The 27,748-nt window shown below is 43.9% G+C and overlaps 2 protein-coding genes and 1 long non-coding RNA gene across 10 annotated transcripts in view; 2 read left to right on the top strand and 1 right to left on the bottom strand.

Moving 5' to 3' along the window:
• Nucleotides 1–1,328: 1,328 nt before the first annotated feature.
• Nucleotides 1,329–3,018, top strand: LOC123647379. Its single transcript, XR_006738212.1, has 3 exons — nt 1,329–1,513; nt 1,898–2,030; nt 2,599–3,018. It is a non-coding gene; the product is annotated as an uncharacterized LOC123647379 (long non-coding RNA).
• A 3,233-nt stretch (nt 3,019–6,251) lies between these two features.
• TMEM243 (transmembrane protein 243) lies at nt 6,252–26,551 on the top strand. 2 transcript variants are annotated; one of them, XM_045565133.1, is made up of 5 exons: nt 6,454–6,542; nt 19,177–19,257; nt 23,545–23,595; nt 24,823–24,927; nt 25,976–26,551. In XM_045565133.1, exons 2-5 carry the CDS (start codon nt 19,246–19,248, stop codon nt 26,096–26,098), a joined length of 291 nt encoding a protein of 96 aa, XP_045421089.1. In that variant the 5' UTR covers nt 6,454–6,542; nt 19,177–19,245; the 3' UTR covers nt 26,099–26,551. The 2 variants fall into 2 exon arrangements, with proteins under 2 accessions (XP_045421088.1, XP_045421089.1); XM_045565132.1 differs by lacking the exon at nt 19,177–19,257 and having other exon boundaries at nt 6,252–6,542.
• DMTF1 (cyclin D binding myb like transcription factor 1) overlaps nt 26,380–27,748 on the bottom strand; it is a 44,450-nt gene continuing 43,081 nt past the window's right edge. For all 7 annotated transcript variants that reach the window (XM_045565127.1, XM_045565129.1, XM_045565124.1 and 4 more), the window contains one exon: nt 26,380–27,625. In XM_045565127.1, the coding sequence (XP_045421083.1) occupies nt 27,516–27,625 (110 nt within the window). In that variant the 3' untranslated portion in view covers nt 26,380–27,515. The remainder of the gene's footprint in view (nt 27,626–27,748) is intronic.

Here is a 27,748-nt window from a genome sequence, read left to right as displayed (position 1 = left end):
TCATGGTTTGGTCTTTCGGGGGACTACCCCCATCCTGAAGCTATGTGAGGGCTCAGCAAGAGTCGCCTCAGAGAAGCAACAGATGCTCCTATTGCCCAGGAAATTCAAAGGCATTTAGGAGGTCTGCGTCACAGACTGGGAGCAGAGACCAAATATGTTTCTTGTTAGGTCACAATATGCATAGCTATCTCACAAGGTTATACCATACAGATTCTACTTTATATTTACTTATTCTTTAATATTAAATCGTGTATTGTGATGATACTCATTTTAGTAGATGCATGATAGGCATAATTTACGGAGTGTTAACTATGTGTCAGGTGTTTAGAATACATTGTTTTATTTAATTCTCACAAAGCCCTACAAGGCAAGTACTGTTTTACTCATTTTACACAAGTAAAAAACAGAGGTTCATAGGATTTAAGTAACTTGGTGAAATTCATGCATCTGGCGAGGGATTAAGCCAGGATTCAAACAAAGGTCTGTCGACTTCCAAGTCTACGCTACTGACTTGTCAGATAACAGAGTGAGGAGCCACTGAAGAACTCTAGCCTTAACCAGTGGTTCTCTGCCTTGGTTACACACAAGAATCAGCTGGGGGCCTTGAAAAATACTGTTGCCAGAGTCTCATCTCAACCTGCAGCCTCAAGGCCACTGATCCCCAAGTGCGGCTTCTCGACTGAATCCAAACTTCACAGAATAAATCCCTTTATTAATACTTAGGATAATCCCCAAGTATTTTAATGTCCAGCCAGAATTGAGAGCTACCGCTTTCTACCATGACAGCTTTACTGTGGAGACAATGAAAGCAGAGAAACACAGTTAAATTACATCCGAAATGAATAGAGTTATTTAAGTCAACTTAAAAAATGGTTTTATGAATTACATGTCTCCTGCCAAATTGTGGAAGTCTATTTATGCAGGTTTGAGAAATAAGCATAGAGATATTAATTGAAGCCACGGATGTAGATGATTAACTCTTGCAAAGCATATCATGAGAAGAGAAAAAGGCCAAGAACAGAGCCCTTGGCGACAATATTTAAGAGGTATGCGGAGGAAGAGCAGAAGAGCTACAGTGGATGCCATTTCCAGGATGTTTAAATTTTATTTTATTTTTATCAGAGACAAGGTCTTGCTCTGTTGCTCAGCCTCGAGTGCAGTGGCACTATGTTAGCTTATTGCAGCCTTGAACTTCTGGGCTTAAGCGATCCTCCTGTCTCAGCCTCCTAAGTAGCTGGGACAACAGGTGCATGACACCACCATGCCCAGCTAATTTTTTTCTTATTTTTTGTAGAGATGGGAGTCTTAGTATGTTGCCAAGGCTGGTCTTGAGCTCCTGGCTTCAAGTAATCCTCCACCTGGGCCTCATGCTTGGATTACAGGCACGAGCCACTGTGCCCAGCCGTTATTTCCAGGATTTTTTAATTCTACGTGCCGCTCAGAGGCCATGTGGGAGAAGGCCTGAAAAGTGTTCACTGGATTCAGCAAAAAGCCCTCACTGGACCCTTCATGGGTGAGTATTTGTGGAGCAGTGAATGCAGGTAAATCAGATTTCAGTGAGTTGAGGCAAATGTGGGAGGTAAGGAAGTGGATACAATCTGTATGGACCTTTCTGCAGAACTTCTGGCTTTAAAAATGTTATCAATATGTTTCAGCTGTAAGCATGAGCGTATCCCAATAAAAGTGACTTACATAACAGAGATCTTCTCCACTCACACACACACATAACAAGAAGCTTTAAGTGGGTGGTTCACAGCTGTAGACTATGGTGGGCTTCTCTGGGATACACCTGGCCACCGCTCATGGTCACAAGATGGAATCATCTCCAAACATCACGTCCTCACATGAAAACGTCTGGAGAGGTAGGTCTGCTCATGTGCCTCTCTCCTTTCATCAGGGAGGAACCTTCCAGAAAGCCCACAGCTGACTTGCCCTGATGACTCATTGGCCTAAACACTCACATCTCCTCCTTCAGCTACAAAGGAGTCTCAAAGTGAATATCTGGCGCTTTCCCCTCTTTATATTGGGAGGTAGGTTCTGCTTTCAAGGAAGAAAGGGAAGGAGAAAGGTGGCTGTACAGCCAACCAAGGGTTCCTTAGAGGGTGTGCAGAGAGTGTGGTAGCCAGAGGGAGACATGGGCTCAATGAAAATTTTTTGCTTGTTTATTGTAATATGGTTGGAACTGAGCATGTTTAAATGCTCTTCATAGAGAAAAATGTTGTCAGAATAGTGACACATCTGGGATTGTGGGATGCAATGGGATGTAAAATGTCAGAGCTGGGCAGGCATCTCTTCCATTCTAATTAGAGGGAAGCAGTAATGGAAGAGATTGATTTAGGTGAATGTAGGTTTGTTGGGGAGTTGAGGGAATTCCCATCTGACGGCTTCTGTTTCTTCTCTGTGAAGCAGGTGGCTGAGTTATCTGCTGAGGGGAAAGCGGGGTGGAGGGGGGGAGGAGTCTGAAGATAGTAGACAACATAAGAGAGTTGCCCAGGCAACACAAGATTTCCAGATGGTCTTAAGGGCACAGTTGAGGTTGGCTGCTGTTAATTTAAGAATACTGCAATCAGGGCCATTTAGGATTTTTTTCCCCTCCAGCTGCACTAGACACCTGGTCACAAGTGTTGAGAACACAGAAGGATTACTATCTCGGGGGACTTTCTGCACAGGTGTGATAAAATAAATGGGACAAAGGAATTGAAGATATTATCAAAAGAGCAATTGCAGCGATAGAACACAGAATCGATTGGAAGAAAGTGATAACAGGAGAAGGTCCACAAGGAGAAAGTCAAAAGACCAAAGGATCAGAGACACTAAAGTGGCCGAAAGAATCAAATATTGACCATGAGCGAGAGAACTGGAGGATAAGGCTTACCAAAACAGTCTGGGTTTATATCAGACATTGGTACAATTCTGAATGTTGACAAAGTCCAAAGTGTGAAATGGGAATGAGTGGCTGAAGCAGAATGGAAAGCAAGAATTGAGAAGTCACGGTATTGGGAGGGTCTCATCTATAAAAATAAAGGTGTATGAAATAAGTGCTTTTCAAACATCAATGTTCATATGCATCTCCTGGGTATTTAGTTTACTAAAATGTAGATTATGGTTCAGTAGATTTGGGGTGATTGGAACTTCTGCATTCCTAATCAGTTATAGGGTGATGCTGATGATGCTGGTCCGGAGCCCCACACTTGGAGTGGCAAGGCACTGGATAACCCTATCACTGACTTCCACACATACCCCCTTCTTTTAATTAATCCTCTATGCCACTCTCAGGCAGACCTTAGAAACTGTGCTCCACTTGGTGCCTTACGTTGGCTGGCCGGGGTGGAGGGCCTGACACAGCTAGAAATCAATCCATAATCTGGACTGAGCCAATCAAAATTTTTTAGGAGAATCTGAACTGAAACACAGAGACTGAGCCTGCCGAGCAGTGGTGGGCACTGGAGCCTTAAGGTCCACTTTTCCTTGAGTTTAGCATTAAAACAAGCTAGAGCCATAGGCAAGTTGAAGTTTTGGGAAGTTGTAATCACAAGGAAGCGGAGGAAGCTGGTTTTTTAGGAAAAACAATATATAAAATTGATGAGATGAGAATAAGCACCTCTAAGGTGAGGTCATTATCCGACTCAACCCTCCTCTTCAAACACACCTATACAAATATCTGGCCTCTCTAGACTGGCTTCTTGCCTCTCCTCATCTTGGCAAACTCATAGTCTCCTTTTGGGTTCTGATTTAGAGCCTTCCTTAGAGAAGCTTTCCTGCCACCTGAAGCAAGTGGGTACCTTTCCGTATATCCTCATAACACTCCCATAACACCCATGGTGTCCAGTTCACAGCACTCATCACCATTTATGACAACCACCAGTTGTATGCTTACTATTTGCTCATGTCTTATATATTCTTTATTAAATATTCTTTTTTTAAAAAAATTGAAGTTAGATATTATAGTTCAATTTACTATCATCTTCACTTTTTGCATATGAAGGAACTCAAGAGAGGAGAGTTTGTAGATGGTGGCATTAGGGTTTGAGGGCAGATGTGATCAACTTCAAAGCTTGCACTCTTAGCCACTGTACTTTCTCCTTTCCTAGATGGCTATCATGTATCTCTATCTTCCACTCTAGCGCCAAGATTAGACTATGCCTGTGTCTTGATCACTATATTACCTGGTCTGGTAGTTGCCTAGTACATAGCAGATTCTCAAAAGTATTTTGTTGAATGAGGCTGAATGTGAGTGAATAAAGAAGTTATTTGTAGGGCCAATAAACCTAATACAACTGGGTGCAGGATTGTATAGCATGCTGTTTGATCAGAAAGTCCTGAGCAAACAGAAGATCGTTTGTAAAATATATAACTGGTAAATCAGATATGCACCATACCTAATTCTACTCAGTGTTGCAAATTCCAAATCTACATATCTGTGCGGTTCTTCATCCCTTATCCTAAACTGTTGAGTAACCACTTGGAATCATAGCTTGGATGCTATGTGTTGTATGGGTACAACGTTTCAACCTAGACTCTTCCTGCACACAAACGTTTACAGAGCCTCTTCAACAGGTGCTATATAGCTGAGGTCCCCAAGCCCCTGGCCACAGACTGGTACACTCCAACCTCCCCCCACTATTCCCCACCCCAGCCGTGGAAAAATCGTCATCCACGAAACTTAGGAAGAGGGGGGCGCACAGCAGGAGGTGAGCAGCGGGCAAGCGAGCAAAGCTTCATCTGTATTTACAGCCGCTCCCCATCGCTCACATCACCGCCTGAGCTCCGCCTCTCCCCTTCCCCAACACATCCGTGGAAAAATTGTCTTCCATGAAACTGGTCTCTGGTGCCAAAAAGGTTGGGGACTGCTGCATGGTATCCCTAGAATCCAGCACGGCTGTTTGTTTCCAAATATTTATAAATGACTCCAAATGAAGAGAGACTTAAGTTACCTTCACTGGCTTGTCCACCTCCAGTTCTTTATACCCTAAAACCTGGAGAAGAGGTTGACACGAGCAGCGCTAGCTCCGTGGCTGCAAACTTGCTTAGTCAGCACCATCACCGGCAGAATGAATGGACAAGTCCAAAAAGTACCTAGCATTATTATCTCCCGACTGTAAACAACATTAAGATCCCTATCACAAAACACAACAAGACATACAGTCAACCTTAAGCAAAGAGTACCAATAAATCCCACTCTGTCCTAGTTGTGCAAAGACTGGGGTGGTTAAAGCAGGCTGATCGTTTTTAAGACGCTTTCAGCCAAGAGCAAAGCTATCTTCAGAAATGTGCTTTGCCCATGAGGATCGAGCAGACGCTAATTACTAAGAGGCTGAGAAACGTGTAGCCGCGGAGATTGGCCGCCCCACGGGGAATAAACTGGCACCTCTAGAAATAAATCTCCGCAGCCAATGCGGCGCCTCGGCCCGGGGGATTGGCGGCCTCGGTCGTGACGTGATCTGGGCGGGTCGGGCGGGTTTGCGACAGTGGCCGCGGGTCCCGGCCCGGGGAGCTGGGGGACAGCCAAGAGGGGACCCGCGGCGGCGCCCGGGGCCGAGCGCCCGCTCTCTGCCAGCGCGGAAGGTCTCTTCGTGCCCCGCGCAGCGAGCCGGCGTCCCGAGCCTGGGCACCGGATCCCGGCGGGGGCGTGGACCCGGGGACCGCGCTCCCGGGAGCGGCCAGGGCTTCTCCGCGTGCAGGGAGCCGAGGTTTGGCCTGCGGGCGCGGGGCGGCCGATCTGTGCAGGGCCGGGGCGGGATTCTCCCGCTCGCCGTGCCCTGGCTGTGCTCCTGCCGCGGCGCCTGCAGAGAGCGCGGGGACAGCGGCGGCGAGCGCGCCGGCCCTCGGGTGGACACCACCCCTGACAGGGGATCCGAGCTGCTCGGCGCGGCCCCGGCGGCGACCCGAACCCGCCGCGCTGCGGGACGGGCGTGCGGAGCGCTCGGCTCTGCCCCGCCAGCTGCGCTCCTCCCGCCGCTCGGGAATGGAGCGGCTGGGGAGGCGCAGAGGACGCGGAGGGGTCCCTGATGGGTCCTTCCGTGCAAACTTTCCCAGCCTCGAGCATGAAGGCGTACGTGCTCACTGGAGAAAATCCGGAAAACCTGGGAAATTATTGTGTAAAGAAACGGGCGAGGCGTGGGGTCGGTCCCCCCCGGGGCGAGCGGAAACGCATCTGCCTCACTGACCGCAGCCGGGGAGCTTCGGGGAAGCGGGAGCGGCCGGGCGGGGGCGTCCCGCGGCGACTCGGCCGCGCAGCGTTCGTTTCCTTTCACTTCCTGCGGCAGCTGCTCGCGATGAGGAGAGCGCGGCTCGGGCGGGGCGGCCGCGGGCCCCGGCAGTGAGCGCCCGCCCGCCCCGGCCCGCGGGGGCTCCGGCCATGCGTGCGCCGTGAGAGCCCGGCGGTCGGAGTCGTGGGCCGGAGACCTCGGGAGGTAACGCCGGCTCGCTTTTGAGTGGCCCGGGGAGAGCGAAGAAACCCCAAAATGGAGGACTTTTCTACCAGGACCTACGGCACCACTCGCCTGGACAACAGACCTCTGTTTGGGGAGACGTCGGCCAAGGTGAGCGCGGCCCGTGGCTCTAGGCCGGGGTCGGGTGGGGTGTGTGTGTCTGCGCTCCCGCCTGCGGCCCCTGGAAGCACTTCTGGGAAGAAAGCTGGTTCTGCAATCTCGCTTTCCTCTCAAGATGTTTGCCCTGCCACTCTTTGCCTGCTTTGGGACATGTTTGGCCAAGAGCCTTGAAGGCTGGGACTGGAGAAAAGTTCAGAAAGTTCTGGGCTGTTGGAAGCCCTTTCTGGGGAGCGCGAAGTCCCTCTCTGGAGGGGAGGTTTTGATGGGGTGGTTGCACAAGCGCACCTGCAGCAGGAGTACTGACCTAGAGGCTCAGGTGTGGGTGTGGGAGGGGGTTCCGTAAGAAAGCCAAAGGGAGGTGCTTGGGATTCCTGTTTACTTAGAGCTCTAGGGTTTATTGCTGAGGGGTGAAGCAGCCAAGCACGGAAAAAGGGAAGAGGCATGAAATGAGGGTTTCTTTGATGATGGCCCCCATTCCAGGAGATGATCAAAGGATACCTGGACCCAAACAAGCTATATATGGTACATTATTCTAGGCTTTGAAAAGTATGACGCCTTTTTAAAAAGCTTACTTAAGTGATGTCCTGGGCCAGCATTTGAGGAGAGCTCTTTTCCTGTTGTCAGCATTAACTTTCTGAGTAGTTAGGCATGATTAGCCTGGGGTTTTTTTTCCCCTTAGAAAGTGGCATTGGTGATCTTTGCCCTCTAATAAAGTGCTTTCAGCCTCTCAAAAGGTAAGGCACATACAGAGTCCAGGGCTTTTTGGATTTGTTAGCTTTGGCAGGCGCCCTGTAGCAGAAGGGTTGGGAACTTGCACACCTGGCAGTCTGGGTTATAGCCCTAGATTTGGAAGCTGCCAGCCTGCCACAAGACTTTATTTTTTTAACTCTACATAGATTTTGGTGTCTCTTCTCAAAATGTTTTAATAAGAAAACATATTAAGCTTGATCTCCAGGAAGATGCACTTGTCCATCTTGTGGCTTTGCATAATCCCAGCCCACAGTGCTCCAGGTTTGAGAAACATGGCTAGTCCAGTAGTTCCTGTTTCTGTAAATATTGAGCATTATTATATACTTGGCCCTAGGGATCCAAGGGCCCCAGTCAGGTGGGGGAAATACGTAGGCAAATGTGATGTGGTTGGATCTGTGCTAGGACAAGGACAGATTGGGGAACAGAGGAGAACTGGTCACAATTATATGGGAAATTTGTCCATCTGTCTCAAGAGCTAAGAGGTTCAGTGTCTCCCCAGCATGTTGGCACACGATTGGGGTTCTGTTGATCCAGACCTCTGACCTCTTTTAACCCCATAGGTCTTGTAATGTAGAGACAGGTGATTTGCTAATGGACTTATTGATTTATGTAGACACTTAGAAATGTCTATGTTTTCTGAACAGCTTGGGCCAAAACTTTGAATGACTTTGTTTCCTATGGCCTGTGATCCATATCCATTTGAAATCCATCCAAGAACTTTACTATTCCAAATGTATCTGTTTATTGTGTACTTATCTAGTACAAGAGTATATTGCCCTGGGATTATTTAGGCAACTTTAGGGCATTATAATAGTTGCTTCAGCTACTTACAGACAAAAAGTTAATATAAATTCCTGATTTCTCAAAATTTCTCCCTTTAACTCTCTCTGTGAGGCTGACAGGGTGATTAGACATAGAGAAATTCCACAGAGAGACCCCTGGTCTGAGGGTAGGAGAAAAAAACATTGTGTTTCTTATAAATTGAGGTGCCGCATCTGAGGGAGGAGAGGCATCCATCGTGGTTCACAGCAAATGAAGATTTTATTTGAAGGCCTGAGGTGGGCAAGGCACAGGAATGGGGCCTTGGAATGAAAGGGTAGGACATGTTACAGTGGAGCCGTTTCCGTGGAGGACAGTGGCTGCTAGAGCGGGTGGATTCCTGGGGACCCTGAGAAACCCATCACTGGCCCTTGTGTGTATGTGTCCCCAGCTTGCTCTCTTTCAGATGCCAGACAATTACACAATAACTACTTCACAGTGGAAACTTGAGGTTAGTGAACTACCACTTCTGAGAAGATCAAGAAAGGGAAAAGCCGACTTCCTGTCATAGCCTGACAGATTTTCTGAGCTTTTTGTAAGCTTGCTTGCTTTATAACAACTGACAATATACAGCCTCTCAATTTTAGGTGCAACCCCTAACTTGAAGGCAGAGGACTAAAGCCCAAAGAGCAGAGTCTAGAGGGAAGTTTGTGTCCTCTGTGCCAGGCAACATGCTGCACATTCAACTTTCCCTTGCTTGATCATCAAATGTCTTTGTAAGATGGGTGTTCTTATTCCTGTTTGACAACTAAGGAAGTGGAACCTCAATCAATGAGGCTTGTGTGTCCAGTTGTACAGTAGTTTTCCCCTAGTGATATTTTACCAACTCGCTTTCATGAGTTGAATAGTGAAGTCAGTAGTAATTTAATTACACAGTTTGTGCTTCTCAAGCACTTTAGACATTCACATACCAGTGCCCTTTCACAGAAAATAGGGGGTGAAGTGGGTTGCCACATGTTATGTAGTGAGTGGTAGATAACGGAATCTGCTATAGAACAATAAATGTGTAACCCAGTGGCCCATGAGCAGCACCCTTGTGGGCAATCCCTGAAGGGACTTCTGTCTTTGCCATTACTGGATGCACATAGTGATTGCAGTTACTGAAAACCCAGATTTACTCAATCTTTCACATGCTGTTTAGAAATAATTTTATAGGTGGAGCCATGGGGTGAAAGGCAAAGTGAAATAATTCTTTATTCTTACATAACTGTCTAAGAGATTTTTGACAAAAATGAGAGGTGTTCATCTTTTGTAAAACAAACAAACCAAAAAAACCGTAGACTTCATTCCTTGATACTTTTGGCATTACATATTGTTAGGTGGGCTATCTTATGAATTCTAGTCTGAATGCTTTGTTCATCTCTTTTACACTGTTCTCAAGTTCTGAGCTACAGTACAACTCTTTCAGGTGAAAAATATGGCACAGATACTAAGATAATATCTGAAGTTTCTAAGCCTGTGTCGTGGCTTAGCATTTTCTAAAGGAGTGCTATCCAATAGAAATATAATGTGAGCCATATATGTAATTTGAAATTTCTTAGTAGTCGTATTAAAAAGTATAAAGAAACAGGTGAAATAGTAATAATCTCATTTAATCCTATATACCCAAAGTAACGTTATTTCAACATATAATCAATATAAAAAATTGAGATTTTAAACAATCTTTTCTTGTACTAATCCTCTGAAATCCAGTGTGTATTTTACACTTACAGCCCATCTAGATTTGGACTAGCTGTGTTTCAGGTGCTCAGTAACTGTGCATGGCTAGTACAAGTTGAGCATCCCTAATCTGAGATCCTCCAAAGTCCAAAATTTCTTGAGTTTCAACTTGACGTATCAAGTGGAAAATTCCACGCGTAAGTGCATAACCCAAACTTTGTTTCATGCAAACAGATATTAAAAATATTGTATAAAATTACTTCCAGGCTATGTATATAAAGTGTATATGAAACAAAAGAATTTCATGTTTAGACTTGGGTCACACCCCCAAGATATCTCATTATATACATGCAAATATTCCAAAATCCCAAAACATCCAAAATCTGAAACACTTCTGGTCCAAAGTATTTTGGATAAGGGTATTCAACCTGTATTACCATATTTTACAGCACAGTTCTAAAGCAACTGAAATATTAGTTATGGTGGTTCCATAGGCACATTTGTGAAACAGTTTTCTTTATTGTGGGACTTTCAAAAGCTTTAATGTACCAATTTTCATTGTAACTGTAGTTGGTGAGAGTGGGTAAGTAGTACTTCCTAAACTATTTTGGTGGTGTCACCTTTTTATCCCTAGCACAGTGCCTTGCCCAGTTCTTACCCTCCCCCACCCCCAGGAGTATTCACTGGACAGGTCTCTACAGGATGTACTTTAGGAAACATGGCTCTAGGAGTTTCCTTCCTCTGCTCCTTCCTGTTAGGGTGTGAGCTAGTGAATGTGGGTTTTGAGAAAGATTTCTCCAAACCAATATTAGGATAGAAAGAAAGGAAAGTTTGTTTTACTTTTTCCAGATGGAAAAAGAGCCAGCTCAGAAGTGGAAGAGGGAGAGGGTGCTGGCTGTCAGCTCAGGAACTCTTCAAGGCTGTAAAAAGCAAACCCTCAAAAGCAGTTTTAGGTCTGGGGAATGTAAAAGAGAAAGATTTACATTTCCCTTCTGTCTGCTCAGTTCTTTTCAGATGCTGTGAAAACAGAACCCTGTGGGCTGCTTGTTAGCAAGAGAGCTCATATGATCGATCTTAGCCTTTATTGAGAAAACCGTGGGTTAGATAATTTTTTCTGTTACTTCTTTAGCAAGGCTGTCCTTTCATTCCCCATCCCTCCCCTAGTGTGAACTAAAACCTGGAGATTTATCCCTCTCTTCTGCCCACAGGTGCCTTTAAAGTTGGCTTTAGGACAACACAGAGTTTAGGCAGTCTTTCCCACTGTCTGTGTAATAGGAGGGCATTGAGTTATTCTCAGGGCTTGTGAGTCATTCTTGATCTTTTGACTTGCTGGCTGGTGGCCAAATCATCCGAAATCAGTTTCAGCCAGTCTAGACTGGTGAACTTAGGAGGGGAGCGAGGGAATGGTTTTCTCAGTGGGAGAAAGCAAAGCAGTATCCCATAGCCACAGCAAATGGGACGAGGATGACTGTCCACTTGGTGGGATGTAGTATGAGCTGGTCTCTAGACCAGCCTATTCTGTTGATTTTCAGTGATCACAAAATAAGTGATTTATTCTCTAAGAAGGGTGGTGGCAGTTCTTGCCCCTTTATTCCTTCTTGGATATGATGTATGAAAAGTGAGTGAATTTGGGAGAAGGTGCGGGTTTTGAACTCCCCAGCAGAGGCCGTAGGGGAGGGAGGACCTCCGTACAGGGGGCAAGTTAGTGGGCTTAGAGGCGCAGATCCTTGGTCCCAAAGGCAAAGGCAACTTCCTGCACCCCCTTATCCCCTTATCACCCAGTTTTTTAAAACTGATGGTGAAAAGCAAGGGCTTTTCATGACCAGTAGTCCTATTTTTTGCAATTCAAACTTGCAAAAAATAGTGTAAGATGAGAGTGCTACTTCATGCCTTTTTTTTTGGGTAGGGGGCTGCTGTTTAAGAACAAAGCTGTGGTTGAGATTGCTGTCTGTGCCCACATTCCTTCTCCCTGCCTAGCGTCCCCAAGGCTGTCCTCTGAGGAGTGCAGGCTTCTAGCTTCTCTCCTCCTGACAGAGCTTCTAGGTGATCCTCTGAGCACAGCTCCTGTCTCTCTCAAGGGAGGGCTAGTCGCCCCAGAGACTGGAAACGGTTGTCTCCTCTCCTCTCATCCAACCTGCCAAACTGCTGTGTTGTGTCTTGTGCTAGAGAAGCGATTAAGGACAAACAGACATAACTTTTCTCTCCTACTCTGTATTCTGTATGTCTTCTCTCCCCTTCACCTAGACGGGTGGACTGGAATCCCTGGGGGTGGAGCCGAGGCATTGGTCTTTGGAAAGTCCTCAGGAGATGCTGGTACAGAGGGAGGGTCGAGCTCCACGGGCCTTCCCCTTGCTCTGTGGTACGCCCAGCCCAGGCCAGCACCTCTGCACTGACCCCTTTCCTTTAGCTGCCTCCCTGCTCTTTGCAGATGCTCTTCTCCTTTCTGGAGCGTCCTTTCTTCTCCAAATATCTGAATCTTGCTCAGTCTAGTGCCTCACTTTAGAAACTTCCTGGCCACCCAGCCTCTCCACACTTCCCTTCAGTGAGCCTGGCTGTCAGAGATGCCCCCGGCACCTACTCCTTGTGCTCCTCATTTCTGTAGCCTGTTCAGCACTAGGCGCAATGCCTTACCCAGTTCCTGATTTCACGTACATTAAGTTTTAAGTGACGTAAGAATCTAGCATCACCAAAAAGTAACCTGCATTCTTGGGACATTCTGAAGTCACAGTTAGAAGGTGGAGGCTGGTGTTTAGAAACCTGGATATGCTGGATATCAAAACAGGAGGTGGTGCTTGAAGCTCTCGTGCAATTAAAGTCATTTCTCTCTCTCCCTGCTGAGCCATATATAGCAGAGAGGCCAGTAGTAAATGGGTAATACAATATTGTATAAAAGGAACTTAAACTCCAGCCTGAGCAAGAGCGAGACCCCGTCTCTACTACAAATAGAAAGAAATTATCTGGCCAACTAAAAATTTATATAGAAACAATTAGCCGGGCATGGTGGCACATGCCTGTAGTCCCAGCTACTCGGGAGGCTGAGGCAGGAGGATTGCTTGAGCCCAGGAGTTTGAGGTTGCTGTGAGCGAGGCTGACGCCATGGCACTCAGTCTAGCCTGGGCAACAGAGTAAGACTCTGTCTCAAAAAAAAAAAAAGGAACTTAAACTGAGGCCTGGCCTTTCAGAAGCTGATGGTCTACTGCGTTTCCCCCCTGCAGACGTGATTTTTGCTGGTCTGTGATAATAGACTGGGTCTACTGAGCTTAGTCGTTTTTTTTTTTTTTATATTTTCTGAACCACTGAAGGGACTTGTGGGTTGGTAAACCTGAGTGTCCTGATGGGAGTGATGGCATGCATTTGAAATTGAGGCTGCTCTAGATATTGGGGCCAGGGCATGGGGCCAGCATAGCTCCCTGGCAGCACTGAGGAGCCTGTCATTGGTAAGGCTCCCCATTAGACATGGTATAAATAGTGCTAATACCATATTAGCTACCATCTACCGACCCTCTGCTAGGTGTCAGGTATTCTGTTGTAGGGGCTTTATGTTTGTTATCTCCTAATCCTCATCACAACCCCATGTTAGACCACTGTACAAACATGAAAACTAAGGCTTAAAAGTGTGACTTTCCCAAGGTATATGGCAGGAGAATAAATATAAGTCAGGTGGGTCAGGCTGCTACCTCACAGTCTACGCTGTGCCTCCCATTCTGAAACTTGGAGCACAGCCGGTTAGGGTGCTTCCTGTGGGTACCCACTCCAGAGGTCATTTTCTCCTTTAAACATATGGAATAGGTTTGTTTTCCGTTTTACTGTGATCTGATTTCAATGTGAATGGTGTTTTAGTGAAAATGTATTTCAGGTGTGCAGCTGTGAGGAGACGCTGGTTGTTTGGGTATACAGAAATATTCACAACGGAAAGATGCTTCAAAATGTGAATCTGTGAAATAAGGAGAAAGTTAACAAATGTTTATAAATTTACTTTCTCTAGCTGGAAATGAGGGGGAAGTTGGTGTTCAGATCCACACGTAGCAGTGGAGGTTCTGTGTTTGAGAGAAAGTTCAGAGTGTGAGAGTTGTAAGGGCGGTTGTGCCTGTATTCTCATAAATGCTTTCTCATGCATGTCCTCTGCTCTTGGCACCATTCAGAGTCTGGTGTTTCTTAGGAAAGTCCCAGAACAGTAGTACCTATGGTCAGGGTTCACCATGCCCTACGGTCAGCCAGTGAGACAAGATGTCTCCTTCCTTTCCACCCATGTGGACACTGTCCCTCTTGTTGTCTCTGGTGACAGTGTGAGAGGACGCTCTGTTGAGGCAGAGCTGTGCAGCTCTGGGGGAACCAGATTAAACCATGGACAGGGCCTGAGGTTTCTTGCTTGAGTTGGGCCCCAAACAAACCACCTCCCACATTTTACATCTTCTCAGTGCATTTATTCCTACAGGGCTGCCTTTTAGGCTTCTGATGAGGCCATTTCTACAGCTTTCGTGACAAGTTTTCCACTGTGATTTGGAAGAAGAGAAGTGAAGTCGTTTCTGAGAGTCATACTTTTATATATGGTATTAGGACCCTTGAGTTTGAGAAATGCAAAACTTCAGAGGCACAATTGTAGGATGTGGCTCAAGGGTCTGAATCACTCATTGCAGGCAAACAATGGCGAGAGGTAGTGCCCTTGAGCATTTAATACCTGCTGAATGTATTGCCTTGCTTCTCTCCCTCCCAGGAGGAGATCATCACTGTCTCCAGGGACCTGAGGAACGTGTGGGCTGGGGGGATAAGTACTGAGTATACAGTGGGATGGAGCCCTTTCATAAAAGGATGAGCAAAGTGCTGGGAGGCATGGAGGAAGCAGTTCTCCTGGGGGCATCAAATCGGAGGACTCCTGAATCTTAGACCTAGAAGCAGGAGTAAGATTTTTGACAGGAGGTGACAGGAAATCCCAAGCAACAAGTCCAGCTTGAGTCAAAAGGGTGGGCCAGGAAAGTACAGGAAACAGTGAGGGAACGTTCAGTGTTCCACTATGACTGGACCTAGAACTTGGGAGGAATGGTCTGAGGAAATGTTGGGCTGGATGAAGAGTCTTGAGTGATGTGCTGAGGATTTGAATTTTCTTCTGGAGGTTGTAGGTTGTTGAGTGTGCATGTATGCATTCTTCTATTCAGTTATTAATCAAGTGCATATTATGTCCCAGGAAATGTGCTAGGTGTTGGATAGCATGTCTTTTCTCATGGGGCGTATGTACTGCAGGGAAGATAGAAAGGCATTAAACAAATCCTTGTTTTCTCTCTGCTTGAGTCACCTTGACCTTTTTGTTCTTCCAGTTTGAATTAGTCTGTGCTGCTATAACAAAAATACCACAGAATGGGTAACTTATAAAGAACAGAAATTTACTTTCTCAGAGTCTTGGAGGCTGGGAAGTCCAAAATCAAGGCACTGGCAGGATTAGTGTCTGGTGAGGGCTGCTCTGCTTCCAAGGTGGTGCCTGTTGCTGCATCCTCTGGAGGGGAGGAATGCTGTGTCCTCACATGGCTGAAGGGATGGAAGGGCAAGAGAGCATTCCCTTCAACCTCCAGCCCTTTTATAAGGGTGCTAATCTCATTCATGAGGGCAGAGCCCTCATGACCTAATCACCTCCCGAAGGCCATACTTACTGTTGCATTGGGGATTAAGTTTCAACATGAATTTTGGAGGCGACAGCATCCTTAAAACCATAGCACAATTCACCATGCTCATTCCTGCTTCAGGGCCTTTGCACTTGCTGCACAGAACAAAAAGAAGACCAGGGCGACTAAAGCAGAGGGAGGACAAGAACTTGTTTAATGCCTTTCTATCTTCCCTGCAGTACATACGCCCCATGAGAAAACACATGCTATCCAACACCTAGCACATCGCCTGGGATGTAATATGCACTTGATTGATAATTGAATAGAAGAACACATACTGCTTATCTGCAATACCTTCTCCTAGATCCTGGTACATCTCATTCCTTTTTCTTGTAAAGGCCCCTGCTCAAATGTCTTCACCCTGGTCCCTCTTCATCTGTTGTTTTATTTTCTCCCTGCCACTTAGAATGTAGAAAGAGTAGAGAATGAATGTTTAACATCAAAGTGGGAACCAGGATGGGGGGAAGGCTCTTCTGATATTGGAGGGACTTGAGATTTTGGGGCCAGAGATGGACTCCATGGGAGAGTTTCAATACAGAGGTAAGGATGGAGGTAATAAATTGAGCCAGGGGATGGGTGCAGGATTGGCAGAGAAATGGATCACTTTTTGATCCTTTTCAGGCTGGATGGAATGGAGATTGGGGAGGAGGAACTTTCTTCTCTTTCTTGGCATCTTGTAAGGATGTCTATTGAAGTAAAGGCTGCAAGAGTGGAACTGGGAACCTAAGGGGAGGGGGAGTTGAAACCACTTTTTGGAGAGAGGCAGGGACCCAACCCAAAATGAAAGGCCATGGAAATACAGTGAAGGCCCAGCTGAGGATAGAAAACGTGAATTTGTAGTAAACCCAGTTAGTTCTTTCAAGTAATGTTTGATCATTTCATGCTGGGCACTGTGGTTGGCAGAGGAATATGGCCAGTGCCGTCACCCACCCAAAAGGTGGCACCTTTGTACAACCAGGAGGTTATTTCTACTCTGGGTAGTGGCATTCCCCATAGGCACGTGGCTTGGCTTTGTCTGATTTAGAAAAAGGTCTTTCTGCCTCTGGGTGGATGCAGGCTGGTGCCAGGGTATACAACTTGGGAAGTGCAGCACTGGGCTAGACTTCAGCCATATGGCCATATGCAGTTGACCAGAGTGCAGTAGTGAATAAGTAAGGCCTGGTCCTTGCTCTCCCAGACCTTACAACGTAGAGGAGGAGTAAACTGGCACTTACAGTTAGGGCAGTTTACAGGCCTCAGAGAAAGGTTATTGCTGGTGTCTAGAGGTGGTTGGAGGTTTGGGAGTTACTTGGCAGCTTTCAAGGCAAGCATCAGAGCAGATGAACACATCCACCAAGGAGTTTTCCTTGCATTGCTGAAACTGTCCACTCCATGGTCAGAAATCGGTAGGGAAGCTCTCAAGTCAGAGCTTTGGTGTAACAGACTGGGAATGTTCTCGTCAATGGATGTGGGTGAAGACCAGAGTTAGGGGCAGTAGAGGAGAGGAGGAGGGTAGAGGGTTGGGGGAAGAGGGATTTGGCATAGTAGGTGCCGAAGTAATTGAAGTAACTGAAAAGAGGAAGGGAAGCAGTTGACATGAGGCTGCCCAGGGACATACATTTTTAAAATATGGGATATTGCTGAAATTGCCATCCCAGGCTGGCCTGTGGAGCAGGGAACACCTGGCCTCCCACTCCTTCCTGGCACAGTGAGCCCAGAATGAGTACACGGGGGCATGGGCTCTATTGGGCAGAACGTTCTGAGGTGGGCAGCAGGGGGACTCTGAGTAGTCCAGGATGTAGTTGCTCACATGGAACAGCTTTCAGAGAGTAGGATGGCTGGCACTTGCAGGTGTAGAGCATGAAGACTGACCTGACTAGGACTGAGAGCACCTGGGGAGGGATGTGATGGGGCTTCCTGTGATGCTGAGGAGGATGACTTGTGGAGTCACACAGAAAGTTTGAAGTAACACCAAAAATGGAATCTTCAGTCTCCCTCCCCTCTGTTCCACCTTTGTCCTCAGGAGTGTGGAAGGGAATGTCTTCATGGCATTGTGCATCCAGGGTTTTTCTTTTCTGCAAGGAGCTTTCTGTTTTGCTTTGCCCCTTCCTGGAGTGTTGAGGAGCATTGCTGAAGGACAAATTTGTCAGCTGGAGTTTGAGCTGTGGTGCATTGGAAATTAATGCTTGGTTCTGCTCTAGCAAAAAGTGAGTAACTGGGCTTGTACTCAGCTAGAAAAACCTCGAGATTCCCATGGTGTACTATTGATAGTTCCTTGTACTCAGCAGAGCCTTGCCAGAGAGGCGTCCATTAGGGTTGGGCCTTTGTGGCTGGAGAGCTACAACCTCTTGGGTTGCAGGACCAGGCCACAGCTTCTGCTGTGCTGCTGCGTGCCGCCCTGCAGTGGTGAGGCCACATGCTGTTCTGACAGATCAGGCCCCAGATGAGTGGGGAGAGTAGCCTCTATTTATTGGTGAGAGGCATCCATGTTATTGGCCACTTTTGCTTTTATAATTCTGTCATTTAACCAACATTCATAGAGTGCCAACAGTGTGCCACACTGCAGGGAAGGAAAGCAAGTACAGTAGTCCCCCCTTATCCACAGTTTTGCTTTCCTAGGTTTCAGTTACCTGTGGTCAACCACGGTCTGAAAATGTTAAATGGAAAATTACAGAAATAAACAATTTATAAGTTTTAAATTGCTCACCATGCTGTGTCATGTGAAATCTCTCTCCATCCTGCCTGGGACATGAATTCATCCCTTTATCCAGCATATCCACGCTGTATACGCTACCCACCTGTTAGTCACTCAGTAGCTGTCTGTTACCAGATTGAAAAACCTAGTACTATACATAAGGTTAGGTACTGTCTGCAGTTCCAGGCGTCTTGGAATATATCCCCTGCTGGTAAGGAGGGACTACTATAGACTATCTTGCCCACAATTAATCAACTGCCATTCTTAGTGGAGGACACAGGCAGTATATTTTATTTCAGTGTAGTAAGAAGAGTAAAGTCTAGGCAGAGTGATTTGGGAGTTCTCGGAGAGGAGCATCTCACGTCCTGAGGGGAGGTGCCCGGGATGGTGACCAGAAAGGATTTACAGTGGAGGTGATGTTAGAGTTGACCTCTGAAGCATGAGTTTTGAAATTGGGGAGTGGCATTTCAACCACCCCACCTCCCAAACCACAGCTCAGTCTTTTGGGAACTATGACCTGACATTATGCCTTCAGTTTTTCTTATGGACCAATATAAGAAATGCTGTGTATGAAATAGCTGCATTTTCTGTGTTCCTGTATTTGTAATGACTCATGGGACAAACTCTGCTTGGGGCCAGAAGTTTGGCTCTTCTTCTGATGATCCAGCTTGCTTACTTTTATTAGTGAGATTTAAAACACCCTGTTGTACTTCACTTGGCTGCCAGGAATCTTCACACTAACACTTGAGTTTAAATCAGAAATGTATTCTTTAGCCAATTTTTTTCTTGTAAATTCTTTTACTCCTTTTTTCCATTCCCCATACCCCTTTAGGAATTTTGCCCTGGCCTTTTCATTGTTGATTACCTGGGTTAGGGTTTTATTAAAGTAGCAAAAGCCCTTCAAATCCATTTTTGAAGTAGGCAAAACATAAATTGCCATGGCATTGGAAGGTTGACACAATGTCATTTGTTAGCATTCCAAACTCTTTAGAACCAGGATGTTTCCAGGGAGCTGAGGACAGATCCTAGCTTTTGCATATTTGGGATGTTATTGCCAATTTCCTCCTAGGGCCATCGTTACCACCTGAACATTCGAAATGAGTTTGGGGTGCTCTCTGTTGTATGAAGATGCTGCCTGATGACTGGCCAGGCAAGTATGGGGGCTCCCTTCTTTGATCCTTTTACTCTAGCCCAAGTACAGTCTGAAGCTGATGATTCAGAACCATAAACTGTTAGAACTGGAGCTCAGGTGGAGATGTGAGTGATGTTGGGAAGCAGGTGTAAATACAATCCCTGGCCCGCTGCTGCTCACCTCCTGCTGTGGCTCCCCACCCCTCCTCCCTAAGTTTCATAGAAGACAGTTTTTCCACGATCGGGGTCGGTGGAAAGGTAAGAGGCCACGGACTAGTGCCGGTCTGCGGCCTGGGGGTTGGGGACCACAGGGTTAAGGGATTCTTTTGCGGTCACACTGCTAGCTGGTGGCAGAATGAGATGAGCACCTTGGTCTCCTGGATCTAATTTCAGAGTCTATATGTATTAGTCTAAGGATTCTTGGATCTTTTGAACTGCTCATTAGGCTTAAATTTTGCAAAGAGTATTTAATAGGAGGCTTTAGCCATTACCTAGCTGTGTGACCTTGGGCAAATCAGTCAGTCTTGGCAAACTTAGTTACCCACTGGTCAATGGTGATACTGTACTCCTTTCTTGGTTTACAGGGGTACTTTCTACCATCGCAGACACAAACTATTTGCACACACGCCCATCTTTTTCTCCTTATTTCAAAGGAGACAAAGACATGACTCCTTTGGGCTCAGGCTGATCTCTTTATGTGCATTTCATCCCAGCTCCTTTCCTCTCAGCTCTCATGAAACTTGATCAACTATTAACCCTGTCCGTTTGCCTTATTCCTTTTTTTCTAACAGCAGTGCTTTTGTTCTCCCCTGGGTCTTTGTGGCGTTGCTCTTCATGAACCACCTTTCCTGTCCTTATCTGCTAGCTTTCAGGTTTTGACTTTATCTGGTAGTCTTTTTCTGACTGCCCAAGATAACCTCACTCCCTTTCTCCTTAGTGTGCTCCAGAGCTCTGGATGTTGTAAACATCTGGAGGGTAGAGACGAGTTTTATTGTATTTGCAACTGAAATATAATAGATATTTAAATGCATAAATAAATGACTTAGGAGGAAACGTGAGATCCCTTTCAAAACTATACCTACATATAAGTACATACATTGTCTTCAAGGAGGGATATCCTAAATCTTTTATCCTGTCTTCTCTGCAGGTAAGGATCCAGGCTGATTCTGATCCTGTCAAACTCCCTTGGGGAGTAAAAATAAGCTACAGTACAAGGTTTAAAACTCTAAAAAAAAAAAAAAAAAAAAAAAATTCGGGTTTAAAACTCTGGTAGGGGAATATGGTTTTGGTAGGTGGAATAAGTAGTAAAAATAAAACTGGAGAGGAGACAGAGCTAGATTCTGTGAGAAATTAAATGAGTTAATAGAGACTAGCTATAAAGTTAGAAATAACCCGAGTTTCAGTTTACTCCATAAACAGCAAAGTTTAAATGCAATATTCACTTTTCTCCATGTACTCCAGTACTGGCTTAGAGCATATTAGTCCCCAAACTGTCCTTTGAAGTTCTAATTAAACTAGTTATTTAATTAATTATTTCCCATTATCCTGTTTGGTGACTGGGAGCCGGAAGAGCTACTAAAGCTCTGAAAAATAATCTCTGGGCTCAGGGAAGGGTCTCCACCCTATGATTTATTTCTTTTCGAGATGGGATCTTGCTCTTGCTAAGGCTGGTCTTGAACTCCTGAGCTCACTCGATCCTCCTGCCTGTTTCCCAGAGAGCAAGGATTACAGGTGTGAGCCACTGTGCCAAGCTTCCACCCTATGATTTGAACTTAATACACCAAATGGTTTAGACTCTAAACTTTAGAGCAGTGTTTCTCAACTTTAAACGTGCACACAGATTACCAGGTGATCTAAAATGCAGATTCTGATTCAGTTGGTCTGGGGGTGAGGCCTGAGATTCTTCATTTCTATTAGGCTCTCGGGTGAGGCCGATGCTGCTGGTCCAAAGACTACACTTTTTGAGTAGTAAGAGTTTAGAAGACAAAAGCATTAGAAGTGGGAGGGTTTCCAAAGTTAATTCTTCTGTTTCTTTGATCTGAATTCATGGCATCGATAACAGGTCTGAAGCCAAGGCATTGGCTTAGAGAAAGAAAATATTGTGAGAAACATTTCTGCCATATTCTAAAGAGTTCATTCCACCTTGGGAGCCCCAGAGGGGACCACTGCATCAAAATAACTGATGTTCATGAAGATGACCTGGAATTCTGTTCAGTGACTGTCCAGAAGGCAGGCAGGAAAGCATTCATTGAAGTTTAGACATATTTTCATTAGAATGATGAAAACTAGTTATGCTTACACGGATAAATTAAACAATCTGGAAAAAATCACTTGTGAGGCAATCTTCATTCTTTAAAGATAAGCACTTACTGCAGTACTTCGCTGATAGGCTTTTTGAGGTGCTATCTGCCACTTGACACCTTTTTCTAGAACTGGAGAGTGTAGCATTCTAGGTTGCTTTCTGGTGATGAATATGAACGAAATCTCTGTTCGGGAAAGCAGGCTTGGTATTGAATCCTGTTTTCATCACTTACTGGTATTGAAATCTTGGGCAAGTTCTCAATTTTCCTGATCGTGTGTTACCACCTGTAAAATAGTCATATTATCATTTTATCCGAGGATTTTTGAGACAAGAAGGTATGTGAAAACTCTTGGCATAGTGTCCTTTTATTATTATATTTGCCCCAGCTTTGATTCTGGTAGGCAACTTGCTGTGTGCCATTTGGCAATTAGTGATTCATCTTCTTGGCTGTCTCTCCCCTGAACCTCCTTGCTGGCTTCTACCGGTGGGAGAGCTGTTGTGAGGTATACAGACCTTTGTGAATCCCTAGGGGTCATAGAGAAGAGATATTCTTGCTTCTCAGAATAGAATAGTGTACTTTAACCTTTTTCAAAAGGCAAAACAATGGGGTTCCCACAAATTTTGTCTTTATACACATTTTATGTTAAACACACCCCCTTGTCTTGTGTTGGACTAAGTTCAGGTTGATTGGTGACTTGTCCCTGGCTCTCTTCATTAACAACTGGTCCTAATTTCAGGGTCCCATGTGCTGTGTAGGCTCCTCTAGCTGATGGGGATAAGATCTGTTGAGTCCTCTTAGTAAGGGTGTGGCTGAAGTTCAGTGTCTTTTGTCCTGTAACCTTTGAATTGCAGTGGCCTTGGCTAGATCAGGTGCACCCCATTTAATACTTGGCTTTCTTGTACTCTTTCCCTCTCAGCCTTGCCTCTCTTAACTTCTTTGGATTCTTATCTTTAAAAGCAGGCAACTTGGAAATGAGAATTCATTTGCTGTTCTGTGATTGTTCCTATGTCCTTCCCATCTCTGAGGTTTTGTTTATTGGCGCTGCCTAGTTGCATATCCTGCTGTTCTCTGTTCAGACCTTATCAAAACAATCTTTAAGACTACTGATCCATTAAAAACTCAGCTTTGACTTAACTTCTTGGCATTCTCATTGGCCTTAAAGTAGTGTTTTCGAATCAACCTATTATGCTACTTTAACTTTTTAGTCCCTATACCTGAAACTACTTCTAACCAGATTTAGGAATTCCTAGTTTCAAAGTTGCTTCTAACTTGCTATATGGCTTAACCACATTGGGCCTGTATTTACTTTAACCTATAAAGTTAGGATTGGAGCAGAAATTTTTCAAACGTTCTGTGCTAATGGTTGGGAGATGGGGATGAGAATGACAAGAAAGCTCAGTGGGTAGGACCCCAGGCTCATTTAATTAAATGGTTCTATTTTTTTCTTATATATTGAAGGATTTCACTATTAATAAGTTCGAAAACCACCTCACTAGCTGGTCTTTGAGATTGCTTCTAGCTTTGGCTCGTCTATGAGCCTTGTTGGAGTAGTATCTATTTTTGGATTAGACAAGGACACCTAAAGTGTATCACAAGTATTGGTCCAAACTCATCAGGGTACCCTACATCATCAAGTCTCGTTCCTGATACTTTTGACGAAGGCTCTGGCCTGACCATCCCAGTGCCCCATCCTTCTCCTTCTGTGCATAATATTCCCAGCAGCACATGGATTATTTGTAATCCTCCCTTCCCCATTCAGTCCTACTCAGTCTTCAAGACTGGTGTAAATGTCCTGTGCCTTCAAGAAACCTTCCCCAGTTGCCCATTTTCCCCTCTTACAGCTCAGTACCCTTTGCTTCGTCTGGCAGTTTTATGTGTAGAGCTCAGAGAAGGGCAGGATCTTGGTTTCTTCATTCTAAACCACTCCAGTGCTTAGAATTGTACTGTTCTGAAGGTGCAATGGGTCCAAGTCATATGGCTTAAAAATTCTTTTTCTCTTTCAGGATCGAATCATCAATTTAGTTGTTGGCAGCTTAACATCCTTATTGATTCTCGTAAGTATCTTTATTTTGTGCCTCACTCAGGCTCTTAGCCAAAGTTTTGAGAACTTTAGTATTATGGTTTAACTCTCAAAAGAATTTAATACTTAAAAGGGGCTAGGACGTGAGTATGTGATGTGTCTCAGTCATAGTTAAATCAGTGCTTTTAATTTTATTACCACAAAAATGCAATTGGCAACTGGAGTAGCTAATTTGATTTTCACCCCCAGCCCCCAGTTGAATAAGTGAAATAGCACAAATCAGACTACCTCGTTTTCAGGTAACTTGAGTTTGCCCTGTTTGCTTGCCTAGTAAATTTGAAAAATGTCATGGATACCAGCAACTTTCTGTTAAAACCCACCGTAACTCCCCATTTTTATTAATACCTTAAGTTCATTTTGTTCCTAAAGAATATCCTTTACCCTTTGGTCAAGTTTAAAAAGATTTTTGTCAGTGTACAGCAATTTTTCATCCCTATATAGTACCCACAGGTGGGTACTATCACAATAAAAACTATATTTTCCATAACGTGATAACATTTTTCTGGTGCATTTTCATTAAATTTGTTAAGAGAACTTTAAAGTTTTTTCCATGGCTTCTTAATAAAAAGATTGTATATAATATTGTATCTGTGCATATGGTATTAGAAACCCACCTTTTAGTGTTTTTCATAATGGTAAAGCAAAACCAGCTTTCATTATATTCACTTTTGGTAGGAATATTCAAAATGGTTAGAACTTTTTCCAGTATAGAGTCGGGCACGGTGGCTCATGCCTGTAATCCCAGCAATTTGGGAGGCAGAGGCAGGAAGGATCACCTTTGCCCAGGAGTTTGCAGTGAGCTATGATGATGCCACTGCACTCTAGCCCAGGTGACAGAGCAAGATCCTGTCTCACAGAAAGCACAACAAAAAACCACAACTGTTTCCAGTATAATCATTTATCCTGTAAATGAGGTTTAAATGACTTTTAATCTTTTTTAATGAGGTTATTTTGAGATTAGCTAGTTCTTAGCTAGTTTTACTGATACTTTGTCTCTTACATGAGGGAAAGGTTAGTAGAGTAGTAGTACCAAAAATAACTTCAACATGTAACTATTAAATATTAACATTCCAGAAAACAAACCTGGTGATAGATATAATTCTATAGTGTGAAGCATTTTGTAGTATCATGTTGCCTAGACCGTAGTCTAACCAAGTCTTGGAATTACTCTTAGGGCCTTACATAATTTCTCTTCATCCAGGTAACGCTGATCAGTGCTTTTGTTTTCCCTCAACTACCTCCAAAACCACTGAATATATTTTTTGCCGTCTGCATCTCTTTGAGTAGTATTACTGCCTGCATACTTGTGAGTACTGTTTAGAATTTACATGGAGTGTTCTTGAGGGCTTAATGTTGCAGTGCTTAGGACACAGATTTTCTGGGTCTATATAAAATGTTATCTCTAATTATAACCCCCCCCATGTCAGAATTCTCAATATTGCACATTTTTTGGAAATCTGTTTTTTTCTCCTCAATCCCAAAGTTGTAACCCTAAAGGGAAACTGTTCCTTTAGTAGTTAAAAAAAAAAAAAAAAAATGGGAGAAAAAATTAGTGCAAAGACTTCAGGTGGCCAAAGATTTGATTTAATGTACTTAATTCATCTTCACCCAAGAACTATATACAGGGCCCAGTAAAGAAACAAAGATAGTGGTGGTGGCTGCTCAGTGTTCAGTTGTTCATTAATTGGCTGTTTCATGTCCCTTGAGAAGCAGAATCAAAACAATAAACCCTTAAAAACAATTATTTTGACTTACATAGGGCTTAAATAGTGATAGTAATTTGCTTCTTTGAGTTAAAATTAAACCAGGAGACAACTCTCAAGTGTTGTAATTTCACTGATCCCGCTATACTCCTGTGACCTGAAGAAAACTGGCCCATCCCACTTTGGGAGCCTTCCTGGCCCTGCAGCCTAAAGTGACTAACAATAAATTAGTTTAATACAAATATGTACAGCGTGGAAGCCCAATTTTGTATTGGGAATCTGAATCAATCATATGAATTTAAAAGTTGTCCTCCCTTGCACATAAAAGAGTTACACCTTTTACTCAAATAAATTTAAACATATCCAGGTATATGTTCATGGATAGCCTGCCAAATGATTGGTGGACTACACAGGTTTGAACATCGAAGAAAGTAAACTGAGGAAGTAGAAATAAGTATAAACTTGGATGTGGAAACTCAGATGGTACTACTTAAAAGAATAAGAATTCTGGGTGCACTGATATGGAGGAGACTGTCTCATTTAGGGTAATAAACACTGATGAAATTGACAGTTTAAAAAGAGTTAGTCATATATTAAAATTTTAATAGTTGGCCCGGTGGGTAGTAAACTTTATTTCTTCTTCTTTTATAGATCTACTGGTATCGACAAGGAGACTTAGAACCGAAATTTAGAAAGCTAATTTACTATATCATATTTTCTATCATCATGTTATGTATATGTGCAAACCTGTACTTCCATGATGTGGGAAGGTGAGGCTGCCAAGAGAAATACTTACCAGGAATCTTCAAAATGACATATTAGAACAATGACTAATTGTTGGCTAAGGTTTGCTGAAGAATCTCCTGCTGAAGTCTGATACATGATTTTCATGTTAATTGTAAATCCAAATTCCCTCTTGCAAGGGAGACATACAGATCACTTTGCTTTTCCTTTAAGGAGCTGATGCTACACTTAAACATTCCAACTTTCACTTTTGAAATTAAAATTTTTTTTATAATGTAATTGCATGGCAAAAGGCTATGTAACAAACAATCTTGCATTTTAAGACAAATATTCTTTTATTTCTGTTAAACTGAATATACAATTGTTCCCTAGGCAACCAACTTTTGCTTATAACTACAATTTCACATTAACAAAACAGACGGTGAAGACAACTTTGATTGTGAAGATCTAATTACAATAATAAATAAAATAATTTATACGAGGGTTTTTTTGTGACTTTTCTATAGGGGTCATGTTCATTAAAAGCCCTATTGGCTAGTTTTGGCTTAACCCTTCTCTAGTATAGGAATGACTCTTGATTTGTTTCCTTTTGTTACAGAACCAAATTTTGTTTTGTTTTTCAAAATTGCCTGAGAGGAAGAAGGTATATTGTATCCCACCAGCTAATGCACTAAGTGAATGGCAAATTCTAATACCCTCAACTTTTTTCTGGGTAATTATATATACTATTTAGTTTAATTTACTTCAAAGTGCTAACTTTGTAAACTAATGACAGTGGTTTCTCAAGGGGGAAAACTGCTTAGCTTCTGGTGGGTTTTGTTACTATGCCATATTCCCTTTAAAGTAATAAAAAACCTGTAGTGAATGTTAATGCTTTTAATGCTTTCCTCTTTACTCTGACTAAATCAGCTCCCACTGCCAGCAATGGGTTAACCAGAAGTAACCACCACATCCTAGGTCTCTGTACTTGTATGCTGGTCAGATCTCAAAGTGATGATATTTAATCTTTTTGAAGAAGGTCACTGATAAACTGTAGACCATGTTGATACGACTTCTCTGAAATACCACCTGGCCTACTTGAGTCTGACCTTTAGAGATGAATAGTACTGTCTGTAAACCAGAGCAGTTAAACTTTGATTTTAAACTTTTCTCAGTAGCTGAAGTGAATGAAACTCCTACTGTCAAAATAACACTAAACATAGGAATCTATGTAGTTAAAACTCCCATATTCCACTTAACTACACACTGTCATAAAACTGGACCTCGAATGATGTATTTAAAGGAGGTAAAAAGTCATAGCAGCAACAATGTGTGTGGCTTAAGCACTGTAGCTATTTAAAATGGTAAATTAAACCTCTTGGGTTGGGGGAGTTGCTCCTATTTCCTTAAAGATGTTGTAATTAACAGTGTGGCTTCTTTGCTTGAACTGCCTGTTTCTAAGAATTACCTAATGACAATTTACCAAATCCTCAACATCCTTTGAGTCTTCTGAAACAGGACTGCCCAAAGATGATCCAATGATATTTGATTCTTCCTGATGATGTTGGAGTATGGGATCTGAAACAGTTTCAAGTTAGTCTTAAATGTATATATTTATTCTTTAAATCATGTCAAGAATTTAAAGTATTCTACCTAAATGTAAGAACACTAATATCTTTATTGTTGGATCAAGAACCACTA

Source organism: Lemur catta, chromosome 11, assembly GCF_020740605.2.
Source record: "Lemur catta isolate mLemCat1 chromosome 11, mLemCat1.pri, whole genome shotgun sequence".
NCBI lineage: Eukaryota > Metazoa > Chordata > Mammalia > Primates > Lemuridae > Lemur > Lemur catta.
The sequence above is the reverse complement of the archived record's forward strand: the minus strand, read 5'-3'. Positions and strand labels throughout refer to the sequence as shown.